The sequence below is a fragment of the Triturus cristatus genome, chromosome 8 (assembly GCF_964204655.1).
Source record: "Triturus cristatus chromosome 8, aTriCri1.1, whole genome shotgun sequence".
In the NCBI taxonomy this organism is placed as follows: domain Eukaryota; kingdom Metazoa; phylum Chordata; class Amphibia; order Caudata; family Salamandridae; genus Triturus; species Triturus cristatus.
The window spans coordinates 724,225,936-724,242,673 of record NC_140591.1 but is presented as its reverse complement, the minus strand read 5'-3'; the positions used below and the strand labels follow the sequence as shown (position 1 = coordinate 724,242,673).

The 16,738-nt window shown below is 43.7% G+C and overlaps 1 protein-coding gene across 1 annotated transcript in view; it reads right to left on the bottom strand.

The window, feature by feature from the left end:
• Positions 1-850: 850 nt before the first annotated feature.
• Positions 851-16,738, bottom strand: part of DCT (dopachrome tautomerase) — a 63,792-nt gene continuing 47,904 nt past the window's right edge. The window contains exons 5-8 of the mRNA XM_085622130.1: positions 12,322-12,501; positions 10,858-10,993; positions 2,874-3,075; positions 851-1,958 (exon numbers count right to left, since the gene is read on the bottom strand). Coding sequence (XP_085478256.1) covers positions 1,774-1,958; positions 2,874-3,075; positions 10,858-10,993; positions 12,322-12,501 — 703 coding nt within the window. The 3' untranslated portion in view covers positions 851-1,773. The remainder of the gene's footprint in view (positions 1,959-2,873; positions 3,076-10,857; positions 10,994-12,321; positions 12,502-16,738) is intronic.

Sequence of the window (16,738 nt, the reverse complement as noted above, 5' to 3'; positions counted from 1 at the left end):
GAAACCTGGGAGTTGTTCCTTTCTATACACTACAATGATTCCAACAATTAAGACACTAAGAGGTGGGGGGCGGGGGGGGGGGTCATATTGTGGCCCAACACAGATATTAGCTTACACATGGATAGTAGAGATAACCTATTTTGCATTATTGGTGAATTTTCTTTAATATCTAATCGGCCTAACTCTCCAAGTAAGGCTTCAGTCACTTTAGTAGAACTGGATCCTTTTTAGGATATGGTGCCACCATCGGATTTGAGGGTGGTATCTATCCAGTCTAAGTGCTGCTGGATGGCATTGAGTCTCCCTTTAAGGACCCTTGCCCTTTACCTCCGGAGATGCACAAGTTACATAGAATCAGTTATACCACAACCAATGTTAAGCAATAAAGTACATAAACTAAGGTTTTCAAGTAACTCACTTTTATTACTCTAACGCTTGGCCTCAGAAAGGGAGATTCCCATCTAAATCCCTTTAAGAGCATTTTGAAAAGGAACTTCTTGGTTGTGGTTGAGTTAGACTGTGGCAAATTTTAGCCAGTGAAGTTCTGTGAAGAACTGTTTACAACAGTTCAGGATGAGTAACCATGACTCCAGTATTGCCAACTCTTCCAGGGAGATCACCTTTTTTTACCAGTGATTATGTCCCTTAACCACACTTTTGTATACCCAAACAGTGGGACTGTAGAAAGCGCACATTTCAATATCCTAATTAGTACAATAATGTTGCCTATTTGTCAAATCTTAGGGGTGAACCACCTTTTATTTCAATCAAGCAGTTGTGGAATTGAAGATACAACGGATTTTGAGTTACCTTACACCAAGAATTGCAACAAAAAACAAAAAAGTGGTAGTCTGGTCTGGTGCTCAATTTATTAGCATGGTACTTAAAGAAATTAATAAAGGTGGCCTACTTACACTAGTGCCTTTACTACCTCTTATGAGAGCATAGTATAAGAAATTCACAAAGGTCCAGCTTTATGGTTAGACAGGAGCTAGAGGGGAATTGGGATCTATTGAATCATGCCTTGATCGAGAAAAAAACAGTAGTTTTGGAAAATAATTTCAAAGGCAATAAGAGATCACAAAGTAATCTAATGTGCCATGTAATGGCTGTTGGCTTTTATATCCATTTCTACATTCACCCCTATAGCGTCTGGGCAGGACAATCCCAGTATAGGTGGTCATCAGCAACCAATTTATATAACAGGGCACAGTGCTGAAAATGGAACCCTGAACTTGCATAAACATTTTAAGAATAGTTTACATTAAGTGAGCATATAGTCCAAGGCGATCTCGTCTGGAAGGGTGGCCATTACAAGGACGAGCACCGCAGGTAGGAGATACTGTCTTGTTGACGTTTCTTCCAATAACACTATGAAAGCCAGTGGATTCAAGAGTACACCTATAAATTTGTATTCACTCTTCTGCAATTCAAAATCCCCTTATAATGAATGAAGTCCACCTTTTCAAAGTGCAGTTCAGTAGTTTCTTATGATTTATAATCTGCAGCTGACTCTGGACTGCAGGATACCATTTTGTCTCAAAAGACTAGTAACATTGTATGGAAAAACTCATGAATACATCCCAGTTAGGCAGTCAATCGAACACTATCAATAGTAAGCATTCAATTTCGCCCAAAGCAAAACCATGACAGGAGCTCAGAAATGTCCTAAGAATAAACTCAATTTATAACCTTTGGTATGAAAGACCAATTTTAATATAATGTTAACACGCAATCCAAGAATTTGCAAATCCTTTAGAAAATATCAAAATATTAGGCTTCTTCCGTGTATTTTGGTTGACTAGTGAACTTAGCATTCAGCAGTGGCTCAAATCCTCGCCTCCTCTTTCGGTGCATGAACAGTGCAAGCAGCAGCACCAGTACAAGTAAAGCAAGGAGGAGCCCGCCAACGGTGGAGCCAAGCATAATGGTCATGGCGCGGACCTCTTCTTCAGATGCTGAAAAAAGAATTAAAAGTAATCAGTCATTACCTTGAGTAACAGATGAAGAGCAAGAACATCACAGCAAGTACAGAGTAGATCAACCAAAATCCAATTTTTGGGGTTAAACAAAGTAAAGTCAGGTCTCACTGGACAGTAGAATACTTTTTTTCCATTAAACAACCACATTTCTCTCTGCCTGAGAAAGTATTTCAAAGGAGCTCAGAGTACAATGTGTACCAGAGGGTGCAGAGAGTCCACAATTGCTATTTGGGATCACAGGGACAAAGCTAGCTGGCTTCATGGTCAAGCAGTAAAAAGAAGGTAGGGCAGGTGGTCAAAAAGGGAAGCAGCATACTTCTTGTGCAATCACTGTGCTTTAAAAAGTTAAAGCTAAATAGGGGGAGGATGGTGCGCATGGGGGCGGAGGGTAGGAGGAACCGGAGCAAACATTACACTGGAGTGTGAGTTCACAATTGAGATTTACTACCAAGTAGGTGTATTGTGTGGCAACGATTAGGAAGTTTTAAAGAGTGTGCAAATACCCAACAGCATGCCCTGGTACAGTGCTAGGCATGTCAGGCACGCCTGCATGTTGGTGTGCAACTACGCTGTTGTCAACACGTCAGTATTTATTATTACACAACCAAACCCATTACAATCAACCTTAAATAACGAAAGACTGAGTTGTGGCCTGAAAGCAATTATTTTTATTTCCAGCACTGGCTCAAGAAAACAAACTTAAAAAAAGCGATATGTGGGCATATTTAATCTAGTGAAATAAATATTACATTGTTAGGTTCTGCTGTTACTACTGTATGCCATCAAACAGCTCATTAGATGTGCTTGATTAAGCGCCTTCCAATGAGCAGTTCCAGGTCACTTGTTAAACGGCGCCTTTCACATCACAAATGCGGTAGCAAGAGAACGTACCTGGGAGTTCTACGGCATAGGAATAGCCAAGTTGTTCTGCAGTTTGGAAAAGTTCATCGTTCGTCACCGGGGGAAAGAAGGGCACCATGTTGTACATGCGGTTGTGGCCTATTGGAGCCAATTCTTGAGGCCAAACGCCATCAGTGGGGGCAACACGCTTCATCCATTCGTCAAAAATGGCATCAGTGAAAGAGTGAAGCACCTACAGGGAAAAGGTGCAGGACGTTATTCATTATTTCTGTCAGAAAAATATGCAAAATGGAAGTGAAAACAGGAATTCACTACTCCCAGAACGAGAGATTCCTTAGCCAGTATAGGATTCGGGGCTCCATCCTTATTGTTTTCTGCCCCCATTTTATTATGATGCCAGCTGAAAATATTAACCTTTCCTTCGAAAGTAGTATAATAAAAAAAAAATGCCCACCCTCACTATGAGGGGCATACAGCTGTCTGGGGCAGGCAGAAAACCTTCCAGATGACTGCACCATGTCAAAACCAACTGAAGTATACAAAACAATGATGGGTGGAATGTTAGAATTAAACTAAGCTGCTGAAAATTACTCATTATTTTGCTCCCCATGCCACCTCAGTTTAGACACAGACATGCAAATCAGTCTTGAACCCTGTTCCAATGGAAACAGTCCAGCCCAAACTGCCAGGCCCTCCCTAAACCAGAGGACAAGTAACCCAGGACCAGTTTTGCATTTATTAATGCTCATCTGCCAGGTATAACTTGGTTCCTGAGGAACAGGGTGCACAGGACCCACGTCCGGGCATACCCGACCCACTTAGGGCCTCACACTAAAGTATACAAGAAAGGGATGGATGGAATGCTAGAATTAGTCTCAGCCGCTGGTAATTACACTGATCACCCGAGTAATTACGAGTGGCTCAGATTAATTCAAGCCTTCCGTCCTTCACTTTTGATGCCCTAAGTGGGATGGATATGCCCAGACGTGTCCTTTGCTCACGTCCCACTGGAATCCAGCTATACCCGGCTGATGAGGGTTTCTTGTTTGCTTGTTAAAGGAGGACCTGGCCTGGTGGTGTGATCTGGACTGTTCCCACTGGAGCAGGGTCAATATGTATTTGCATATGACTGCATCCTAAATTAGGTGGCATGGTGGGTGAAAAACAATGGATTGTAATGAGGCCCAAGTGATTGCCACTGGCTGAGATTAAATCAAGCATTCCATCGATCACTTACTTTTTTATACCCCATGTCAAGGCCATGTTAAGGTCCCACCATGCAATAACAAACGTTTTGGGAGGGAAAAAGTGTATCAAACCTTTTATAAACCTCTTCGCAAAAAGTTTAAAACAAGGACTGTTGATTTTTCAAATGGAGAAAGTCTTAAGGAGTGACCAATAACCTTTCATAATAGACCACTAAAAAGACATTTCTGGGCTTAGGACAAAAAAACACAAAAGGACGTCCAGGTCAGTGCCCCAGCCACGATACCAGGTAATAGTTTTATCGCCGCATGCAGCATAGATGGATTTAGTGGAGGGGTGTCCGATAGACCGGATGACATTCACCACTTCAAACACTACATCTAAATAACCACTTGCCTCCTCTCAATCTCCACGCATGGAGTTTTAAGTTGCATACATTCAGGAGAACCCTTCCCTGCTGCTGATACAGAAGGTCCTCCAGAAGCAGTAGACTGATCAGAAGACAGATGCTTAGGAGTTCAGTGTATGCCACTCTCCTGGCCCAATACACCAGGATGACTTGGGTCTGGTCGCTAATGATCTTCAGAATTCAGAGCAAGAGATAGATTCAGGAAGATGTGCACTAGCCCCTTGTTACATTCCAGCCAGAATGCATCTCCCAACAAGTGTTCTTGCAAAGATTCCCAACTCGCAAAACTGACATTTGAAAGTGGTGTTGGACCCGCCCCCCTGTGCAGGGTCACCCCTAAACATTTGCCTTCACCCCTCCTGTTTTGCTGAGTTTTGCTGTCTTTTTAGGACTGAGCACTTTACCACTGCTAACAAGTGTTAAAGTGCTCTCTCATTTAGAACACAGTGAAATTGGCTTACAGCCAATTGGCACATGTAATACCCCTTTATTATGAACTTAAAGTAAATTATATGTATCCAGGACATGTAAATTAATTGCTACTAGTCAGCCTGAAGCACTTATTGTACCACCCACGTATGGAACCCCTTTTAAACATGTCTGAGACCGGTCACTGCAGACTGTGTGTGCAGTGTTACACTGCCATTTCAGCCTGGCAAAGTAAACCTTTTGCCAAGCCTAAACCTTTTGATACATAAAAGTCACCCTTACGGTAGGCCCTAAATAGCCAACAGGGCAGGGTGGATTGCATTTAAAAAGTTGGACATGTACTTTTAAGTTTTACATGTCCAGGCAGTGAAAAACTCACAAATTTGATTTCCACAATTGCGATGCCTATCTCTCCCATAGGATACAATTGAGTTACCTCATTACATTTAATAAGCAATAACTTTATTTGTTAGTAAGTAGAAATTTCAAGTTTGGTGTCTGAGTAATTGTAATTTTAAATTCTCTTGAATGGTGAAGTTGGATTATAAGTCACATTCTGAAATTGTCACTTTTAAAAAGTTGGCATTTTCTTGTCCAAACCATTTGGTGCCTGCAGCCTACTTTTTGGGTCACATGACTAGGTGTAGTTTGAAGTTGCTCCATCTGTAGTCCTTCCAGACAGCCACACAATAGAAGGCCTGGGTGCTGGCAGAATAGGCCATCCTGACTTGATATGGGGTGGAGCTGTCACCTGTAACACTTCAACTTAAAAAGACACTGCTCAGCTCACACACCCAGAGGACTTCACACTAGCCTATTGTGTGCGTGCAGATGGTCAGGGCCGGACTGGGAACCAAAACCGGCCCTAGCACAGTGCTCAGCCAGCCCCTCAGGGGGTTGGGGGTGCAGCCGATCTGTTTGCCAGGGCCGCTTTCTGCCGATTTTGTTACAGGGGCCGATTGTGCAGTTATGCTGCAAAAATGGCCCGGTCATAAAAATGACCACCCAGGGGCCCAAAACCGGCCCCAACCCTGGCGGTCCACTGGGGAAATGCCCGGTGCCTGCTATGGCCAGTCCGGCCCTGAATGGGACCAAGGCAGAGAGGCAGGAAATTCCATACACTGTTGTAAGGGGACACTCCGGTGAAACTGACTGTTAGCGCTACAGAGAACACCAGCGCCAACCGGCAACACAAGATCTGCACTTCACACTACAGCATCAACAGCCCGTGATGACCACCAACACGAGTCTCCATCAATGAATATTCACGACTTCAGACACAAACTTCGTGCTACAGCGACAACCATGTGTGATTCCAGCTACAGCAAAAACCTTTCACTATGCTCTACCTGCTTTCCGTGGCAGCCCTCCTTCGCAAACATAATTCTTTATGTTAGACTTTAGAAGGTAACTTTTTCAGTGGGACTAACCTGGTACTTGTTTCCAGATCGCTCTCCATTGCGGTCAGCCTGACCTCCTGACTTTTACCCGGTCTGACATGCCCAGATACGCATGAGGGGTGTGTTGTACTTTTAGGCGCTATACTTCGCTGAAACCTTTGAAATTACACATCTCATGTTTTCCTGAAAGCATTTATTAAAAAAAAATTCTAAATTGGTGTGGGATGTTTCTTCTGTTGTGTTTTCACTTTATCACTGGTTAAGGGCTGCATAAATACTTTACATATTGCCTCCAAGTTAAGCCTAAATGCATTTGTGCCAAGATACCAGAAGGTTAAACACAGGTTACATTTAGCGACATTTTGTGGTTCACCTTGACAAGAATTGTGGCTGTTGCTCGAGTAGGGTTTTACACCCCAACCACCTTTTTTTCCTCACAGCAGAGAAAAAAAATCTAGCCAAGGCTCTCACCACTAGCCAAAGAGTCCCTGCACTTCCCTTGGGGTGTAGGCACCACTCATGGTCTGCCAGACATATGCTCAGTTTGTCCATAATGGTATTCGGGGAACCTTCCAGGTGGTTGGTGACCAAGAAGGTGTCCTGGTGATCCAGCTACCAATAGAAAGAAAGCCTCCTGGCAATTGGATACCACATTACCCTGCTTATTGCTGTACCTGCAAGTTCAAGGACACAATCAAGTTTCCCGGGTTCAGCGTAGGAAGGGACCTAGGCAATGGCAACATCCCGCGGCAGAAAGTCACTGAGGGGTTGGAGTTCGAAGATAAGCCTGAGCCACCATCCTTTTGAAGGACAAGAAAATGGCAAGAGCTGCCTTTCTCAAAGTGCAGCAGTCTCTATAGAACTCTATAGAGCAACTGGTGTATTTCCTGCAGCAGGATGGACAGATGCTTTAAAAAAGAAAACCTACTCTGGAGTGGGAGGTATATTGGGTGGGGAGGAGAGAAAAGGTAGGGTGTAGCCTTTTTGTACAATTAGTAGGAAACCTTCTGTTAAATGTAATGGATTCCAGGAGGAATTGTTGGATCCTGCCCCCCTCCCACTGGTTAGGCATGCATCACTGAGGGGAAACAAAAGCAGATGGTTGGCCGTTGTAGTAGGGATAAGAGGAGTTAGAAGATTGGTGTCCCCCCCGGGCCTACACACATCCTGCCAGTTAAGAGTCTGCAGGTCCCTGAAAAGGACTGTCTGGGAAGGTAGTCTCTGCCTATATGCTAGTCCCCTGTAATAGTCCTGGATCATGAGAGACTAAGAGGCCTTGCAGAGCCTCCAGTTAGATCTTACTGGTCATGTCCCAAAGGGTATGTGTATAGCAGCCCAACAGACAGCAGACAGTCTGCATTTATGGACCCTCAGTGCCAGCCTAGCAAGAAAAATAAAAAATGTGTTTGCCAAAAGGCATCAATCCTTTTGGATTCTATATCCAGAGAGATTGGCCGGAAATTAATTGTGATTCACCATGAGGGTTGAGGCCTGTGCAATAAGACTCTCGGGAGTAGGATGCTTGGTGAGAAAATACCAGCACCAGGTACCAGCCTATGCCAACTGTCCACCTGCAGGGGAATAGGTGGGTAAGAATACATGTTTTAGTAAAAGGTAGCCATCATGGTATCTGAGAGGGCACCATTGAATGGGAGCAAGGGCTCCTGTGTTGCTGGGCCAGGTTGCTGAATTTCTGCCAGAACATTCTTTTTAGTCTGAATTGAGAGCAGCTGTAATTCTGGTACTTCAAATGCCCTCCAGGCCACCACTGCAAATGAGGAGCTTTCTTTTCTGGTGGCCCATGTGGTGAGTCAAGGTCTATCTCGAGAGAGGCAATAAGCCCCTTGGGCGGCTTCTTTTTTTTTTTTTTTTTTTTTTAGTAAGGTATAAAATCATTAGTACAAGGACGGTGGTGCATGCAACACCCCTCTCCATAGTCATCATTATCACTATAGTGAGGTGCACCCTGCTCTGGCACAGGATCATAGTAAAAAAATATGGTGCTCATGGAGATCTTGGTGATGCGTTAGAAGCACTGCATTAAAGTCGGGCTGCATCACCACTGGTTGCACTTTAGTAATTTCATAGCATGACATCAGTTGAATTTGAGCAGACATTGATTTGGGGTCCAGCAAGAGCATCAGCACTGGATCATCAAATGGCACCGGTGGTGCTGGTACCAGCGTGGCTCTTGGGCCAGAGTCAAAGTCTGTACTGCAGTTGGCACAATCTGCTAAGGAGTCCTAATGGGACAGAAGGTGCAGGGAAGGACCAGACAAGACCCCAGAGATTCCATAAGGCCCAAAGGCACACCAGAACGTGCAGGAAGCACACTGAAGATGTGTAGCCTGATCTCTTTGAAGGTCTTTATCTGCTTTAGGGTTGATGGTGGCCCAGGGAGCTCAGGGTACATTGTAACCAACAAAGGAATCTGCTCTGCAGCCAGTGGCCTCGAGTGAAAAAAAATCTTGACGCCATCTCTGGTGGATGGGGAGGTGGCAAAGATTTAAAGAGTGCAGCAGTCATGGGTCCAGCCTGTGACAAGGCCCAACACTTGGGGTAGAACCTGCATGAACACCTCAACTTCTTGTGTTCACAGATACGCAACTTAGCCTCCTGGTCTCAAATCTCCTTCAGGTGCATAAATTGGCATTATCACTCAACTTACAGTTGTATCTGAAGCTCAGAACCCAAAGGCACCCCTCGTACGAGTGTGACCGATATCTGCTTCCTGCACTCATGGTCTGGCTTGAAACCGGTCGTTTTCAGAGGGAACATAATTCCATAACGCAATGCATAACACTCCTTGAGCGCAAGGTCAAGGCGCCATGGCTAGCATCCTAGGACTAAGCTGCAACGTCAAAATATGGCACCAAACTTTCCTATTCTCTAATGAATCAGGCTGTATAAAGATAAATACATTATGCACCAAAGGTGTAATTTAACAAGGCAGGCATTTTTGTCAACCAAGGGGAGAGGAGTTGGCCTAACAGCTAGGGCGCTCGACCTCGAATCTGGGGAACTGGGTTCGAGTCTCGGCAAGGACGCTGAACATCCTGTGATTCTGGGCAAATTACTTAATCTCCCCGTGCCTAACTAAAAGGAATGTGTCCTCACGTAATGCAACTGGTGTTATGTAAAGCGCTCTGATACCCAATTGGGGTCAAGGTCATGCTATATAAAACTCTGTAAAAAAATCATTTCAAGCATAGGGTGCAAGAACGGCCTTAAAAGTAAGGTTACTCCAGTATTTTTAAATGGGTACTGGTTTCCCCAGGAGTTTAATATTCATGTCCTAAAGTCACAAGAATGGGGCTTTCTTCTACCTACATAAGAGCTATGCAGGCTACTCCCCAAGATGCAATCACTTAGGTTTAGGCAAGAGTGTGTACATATGTGGGCTTAATCAATTAGTGACAAGAGGAAGTGTCTTCCTGGGATGGAGTGGCAATGCTGCGAAACTTAAATAATGGTGTAGACAGCTGTTGGTAGGCACTGAGGGGTAGCTAGCATACACTTCAGAATAGACTGGCATGGCATTTATTCCTTTTCAAATATTCATTTCTTTATCCAAGCCAAAGTGATAACCAATTTGAACACCATTTTAAGACTAAAATCATTATAGCCTAATTATTACTAAAGATGCCCCTTGCTGAAAAGATAATCAGATTGCCTCACCCTACTACAGGTGGTGTGCCGAGTACCCAATTCGGGTTCAAGAGGTCTGATGTTGGAGGAAGAAAGTTACAAACATAATTATGTGAGAATACTACACTTTGAAATTCAGTTTCAAATTGGTTTCAACCAACGTTAGAAAATCACAAATCAAAATATAGCCAACAGGTGGTACCAAAGAAAGGGCCAGATGTACGAACCAGTCACCGTTTGCGAACGGAAAACTGCATTTTGCCATGCACGGAAGGCATAATGCGACTCAGTAACTTGCTACCAAACCACATTTTGCTTATCGGTATTAGGGAAGGGCGGTGTTTAGGGCATCCCTTCCTAATACCGAATAGCACTGGTACGCATGAATGTTTTACGCCCGGAAAAGTGGTTGCAAATCATTCGCAGTTACCACCAACTTCAGTTGGTGGTAACCCATTCGCAAACAAAAAGGGGTCCACAAGGGACCCCTTCCACTTTTTGAAAATGGGCAACATTTTTTTTAAGAGCAGGTAGCTTTTCATTTTTGAAATGCATCTCGTTTTTATGGAAAACGGGCTGCATTACAAAAAAATATTGCTATATTAGAAAAGCAATCACAGGCATGGTGGTCTGCTGACCCCAGAAGGCCACCATCCTTGTGATTGTAGCCATTCAAATTGCGACCCGTCTCATAAATATTGAGGAGTCTGGTTCATTTGTGATCCACTGCGAATCGCTAACAGTGTCATACACACTGTTGTTCATCACAGTTGGCGATTACCAAATAGCGAATCGCTAAAATGTTCTATTAGGAAATCGCAAACATGCGATTTGGTACATCTGGCCCAAAGTCCTTTCTGAGCAGGAATGCCAAAATGTGCCTTAGAAGATAAAAAGCCACAATTGCAACTTTACAACATACCACAAAGATGGGATCATTGGCTGCAGAATGAGACAAAGCATTTGTTCCGTTTAGAAAGGAGTGAACGAGGTTGTGAAGGCTCGCCGCTGGTGAATCTAATGTTCCATCTGGTTTATCGAATCCTTCAAGGGCATTTCTGAAAAGAAGGCAAATTATTTAAGGAGTTATAATATATGGAAAGCTCCTCTAAAAACAATGCATGCAGTTCAGAGAGCAATAATTCGAAGTAAGAGGCACAAGCGGACTCAGTTTTTTAAAAGTCTCCATCCTGCCTACAGAGGATACTGGAGGGAAAGTTTGCAATGCTTACATTGTATCAAGAAGGGGCATGGGCAGCACAGAGTGAATATCTGGCGGTGTGGGAGTAAGATTTGGAAAAACAGGAAATGGCAGGCAGCCATTTGTTACTTGAACGGATATAATTCAGTGGGCGGTATAGTTCTCCACTTGCTTCAAGGATCATTTCTCAATTCTAAAAGGAGAGACCTACATATAAGTCAGTGGGGAAGCTGGGCACACTCTTTACTAGGTAACTCTGCAGCAAGCTTAAGGCTCAGTTGCTGTAGTCCAGGGGAAGCGACTCTTACCTGGTCTTGACCCTATCCAGGACCTACGAGTCCTCCACTATTATAGTATTTCCATAACACGAGAGGTGTTAACAACATCAGCAACTTAAAATGAATCTACTTTTGGAATGCTGGTCACAAGTTACTTACCCGGGCAGCAATGCAACTCAAAACTAAAGCTCAGTTAAGGAAAAAAAAAAAATCAAAAGTGAACTGCAAATTTTAATTATGTGCCCAAGTACCCTTCACCCTCGCCGATTCTCCTTCCTCATTCTAAAATAAACAGGAGGCTCCTTCACTATGGCAGAGGAGTGTCACGCCCCCCCCCCCCCCTCTGCCGCCAGCCTTAAAACTTGAAAAATAAAATAATAATAAAACAGGTTTAGTATGGTTTTTGTTTTCAAGTTCTATGGGCGGGGCCGAGTTTTGGGGTCGGAGTCATAGCCGGGGCAGTAACAAGGGAGAGTGGTGGGCACTGCTATGACTGGGCAGTCACAAGGGGGAGTGGCGGGCAATGCTATTACTGAGCATGTCAGTTTGGTTGGCCATCTCAGGACATGCACACTGAGCGGTCTCCTACCCGAACTGCATTGCCAGGATGGAGACGGCAAGCACAGGCTCCCAGTCTTTATGGAAGCGCAAATTCAGGGGGCTCCGACCAATCTGGACGCTTCTTTCATTCTGCCAGCAGCACAAGAGCAACATCAGGATTGGAAGCAAGGGGAGTCTGGGAGCCTGTGCTGCAGAAAGCACCGAGCAGAAGAGCGGCAGACAAGTACTTTTTTTCGTGTTTTCTTCATCACCCATTGTCCCTCCGACCCAGCCACTCCGCCCACAAACTGGCCGCCGCCCAAAATAAATTAATGAAAATATGATTTTAAAAAGGCAGCACACATACCTAAAGCTGAAGGTTGAATTCCGGAAGAAAGGAGGATTATCGAATTCTTTAATTGATAAGCACTTCTGTACATCTTCCATTGTTGGTAGTGTTCCATTAGCGCCTCCAATTGGGTTTCTCCGGAGTTGGCCTTCGTTCGTTCCATTACATAGAGTGACCAAACGGTTGTAGTCATCCAGGCTGAATTATTGAACAAAAAAAGAAGAAAAAAAAATGTGAATGTAAATGGTTGTGCCTTTGAGCAAGAGTTGCTATAAGAACCTGTCAGTCATGAACAAGAATAAAACCTCAATCAACTGCCCCAAGAGAGGACTAGTGGGGTATGGGGGGTGGGGTGAGGGGGAGGGGTGCTAAAGAAGGTATTGTGCTGGACTACAGCAATTCGCCAAAATAAGATTTTGAAACAAATAAAGTCTTCATTGCAAAGGTAGGCCAGCTATCAGTAAATGTAAAAAACACACAGGTAGGAATTAGGCCCGAGTGAAATTTACAAAACTACGCAATTTCAAATCATGAGCTGTCGCATAATTTTTTATCAGGGAGACCATTCGTGTAGAAAACGTCTCACTGAGGTACATTCTCTTGTCTAACCAGAGCCACCTGCCATCATCTCACACCACTTTGCATCAAGTATGTAATCGCTTAAAAGAAAACATACACAATAGTAGCAAACCGCATATTGTATTAAAAGTGCAATTTTGCTGAATTTCCAATAAATCTCACGGAAAAAACATTTCACAATTTTGTGCAACTATCATAAGCAAGTAAGAATTTATTGTGCAATTAACTAAAGCCTTCACGTGTGTGCATCTCATGGCGTATGTTGGGGACAACAGTTTAAAAAAAAAAAAAAGAATGCAAACCACCATTAAAAATTTTTTTTTTATAATAATAGTAATAATAATAACGCATCAAAACAAACTTTGGGACTCCCGAGGGAGTTAGTTAAGACCTTGATAGAGCACTTTCAGCACCCTATTTTGTATGGGTGCCTTGTAGTCATAACTGCCATGCACCCACAATCCAGTATTGTGTGCAGTGTTTTATAATCACTGAAAATGTACTCAGTAGAGTTATGCATATATTCTTTATAGTTAAATGTTATAATAGGATCACATATGCATCGTCATACACAGAAGCAGGACAGTTTATAATCATATAATGTAACAGTACGTTGTTAAATTGCTCAAGGCTGTATTTGATTTTGCACCTCCTTGGCTTCGAGAAATAAATAATGAAATGCATGTTGTTTTCAAGAAATAGCAGTGTTCTCATCCTACTGCAGGTATCGCAATGCCAACTCGTTATTTTCAGATTGGAGAAGATACAAGGAATGCTTTGAAGACAGTTGGAAGCGAGAAGGGAGGGTATCTTTCGTGTCTGGCAGCTCTGGGAATCAAGGTCACCACGCCGAACAAAGAAAACCTAATTAGAACGTCTGAACCTTTCCATTTAGAAAAACCTGCAATGGAAAATGTTATCAGGATGTAACTAAGAATCGAATTCTATATTATATGATGCGCAGGGACAGAGACCCCAGACTTCTGCTAGCTTTCGGAGAGAAAGGAGAGTCTTAGAACTCGCTCCTAGCCTTAAACACCCTAACTCATTTGACGCGAGTACTTCTCAGGAAGTCAACACGTGCTGACACCTTTGGGAATAGACGGAAGGATATTAGATAGCATCTCCTTTTAGTATAGTGTAGGGACAGATTTGTTTTACTTCTGATGAAAAGGGACCTAGACTGACTATTTTGAGTTGTATTCTAGTCCTCGAGTTTACCATTTTATTCTTGTTATGCCGAATTACTTATATCCATAGAATCGGCTCTGTATTGATTTTCTTATATCTTTATATGCTAATCTTATGATGTGTGTACATCTGATTATTCTTGGCCTTATAATAATTGGACAAACCTAAAGTCGGAGTCTGTGGTACTTTTAGGTATGCTATTGTTGCTGTGTTATGAACTGTTTTTCCCCTCCATCACTGTTTAATAGGTAAATAAAAGATCCTGAGCGCCGATAGTTAAGAAAAAGACAGGGGTGCAATTTAGCGTAATCAACCTTAAAGAGGCAAAAGTGCAAGACAGACGATTTTATAGACAGAAACTTAGCATCAGAACAGGGGAAGCTTTCCTTATGAGTCAAATACTTAGCAGCAGAGTACATAAAGGATCAAAAAGCACAGTGTGCAAGAGAAAGTGCAAAGCGCAGAAACGTCATTTTAGCCTGTGCAAAGGTTGTCATAATTGGCCTGAGCATTCATTTTGAGACAGCTGAGCAGATATACAAAGTGCTGTGCGCGAGGCAGCAAACTGCTAACCCAAGGTTGCTTCAGATGTTGGCTCAGAGCGTTCCTCAAATGATCATTTTGATGGCCAGAGCAGATATGTAAAATACAGATGCACAGGCAGCAGAAGTGGTCTCAAGGTTGCTGCGGATGTTTGATGTTTAGTAGTGGCAGTGTAGCGACGTTCCACATAGCATTCCTCTTGGGGGTTCGAGCATGTAGAAAGTGCGATGGAACAATGGAGGGTGTGGCCTGACGGCTAGACCGCCGACTTTGAAGCTGGGAAACCAAGGTTCGAGCCTCAGGGGTGCATCCACGTCCTGTAATTCTGGGCAAATCACTCAATCTCCCCGTGCCTACCAAAAAAATGAATGTGTCCTTGTGTATCGTAACCGGTGCTCATGTAAAGTGCTCCAATACCTTCAGGTCGAGTTTGCGCTATATAAATCCTGTTTAGCTATGGCCATCTGAAGTAGTTTAACTGTTTTGACATTTAGAGTGGTATTGTCCGGGTTCAGGATGGCGATTACAGCAGGTTCAGACTCCCAAGCGAACAGTCTCTAAAGTAGATATTTTCTTAGCTGTAGCACAGAACGGCAGATGCATGATATGTGAGTGATTGTTTTACTCGCTAAAGGCACGGAGACGACACATTGCTCCTCGAGTTGGAGTGTCTCGTCATGCCGGAAGGTAAGCCCTCATGTTCAACTTCCCCAGTTCAAGTGCCACTAATCTGGCTTTTAGGCATAGCGGATGGGTGCAGGCGATGTATTTTTGCTGTTTCCAGGGGGTATAAGAGTTGATTACTGCCCAGGCGTGCGAGCGCTTGCTCAGTGCGGACATATATTCTAGCCTTGACAGTTTTTATGTGGTTGCTACAGTGAGCTTTTTGAAAGCCAGCTGTGGGAGATTTTCCCCATGCCCCGGAGTGAAGGTTTGTTTAATTTGTCTTGGAGATAGCGGTTGTACTAGGATCCTGAGCTCGTTTGGCCTCACCAGAGTAAGCCATTCATAGCATCTGACAGGGCAAGCCAAAGCCTATTAAAAAATGTTTTTTAAATGAGCTGCTTCTGGCCCAGGGCTGCTTTATTATGTTAAACATGAGCCTTATTTGTGCTGGTGATGCTCTCTTTGGCAGACGAAGAGCAGCTTTATAGGTTTGAGGGATGGATTTATCCAGCAGAGTGGCCTTCATACGGATTTACCTCCCATAAGAGTGTCTGAATGAGCTTTGCTTTTATCACCTGAAGTAAGGGGTCTAGGCTCGTTCTCCAAAGTTTCTGGGCAAGAGTCGTAAGGGCAAGCATTAGGCTGGTGCCTTCGTTTTTCAGGGAGAGCAAATGAGATTTAAACATGCCTTGACTATCCAGATAGATGCCCAGATAGTTATACTCTGCACTGTGCTGAAGCCATTCCCCATTGAAGTGCCAGCTACCACAACCTGCTGGTTTCATTCCAAAGGTGACCGTCATGGCTTTTGTATGGTTTCTTTCAAGACTGTCCCTAACAGTGAGAGTGTGTAGGGTGGAGAGGGGATGCTGAAGGCCATTTTGCATTGGTCTAGCGGACCCAGGTCATCCGCGTAAGGCAGGCGTGTCATACGTTGACCTCCCAGTTTGGAAGGGTGGCAGTTGACCTTTTACATCTCTGACCTGTTGGAAGCCCTAGAACGATTAAAGAGCATGGTGGCAGAACGTAACCCTGTTTCAGCAGAGTTTGTGGGTATCTTTTTTGAAATGCGCGCGCCATCCCCTAGTGTAACCCGCACCCAGGTGTCGGAGTACAGATCCTCAATTGGTCTCATTAAATTTGCTGGGAGTTCCCAGCCCAGTGTTTGTGCCACAGGGAAGCTCTTGAGACAACCATTTGCAATGCAATAGGTCTCGCATTTGCGAGAGTTTAAGCTATTGGCATTGTAAATGACAATGCCTTTAATTTATCTGTTTTGATAATAAACACCTAAATAAAAGGCATTGTCATTTTACAAAGCCAATAGCTCAAACTCTTGTAAATTTGAGACGTATTTAAGTGGCCGCCATTGTCCCAGGCTGCTTGGAAAATGAAAGCGCGCATGGCATGCTGAATGTTGCAGTAGGAGAAACTCATTAAAGAAAATAGTGCTCAC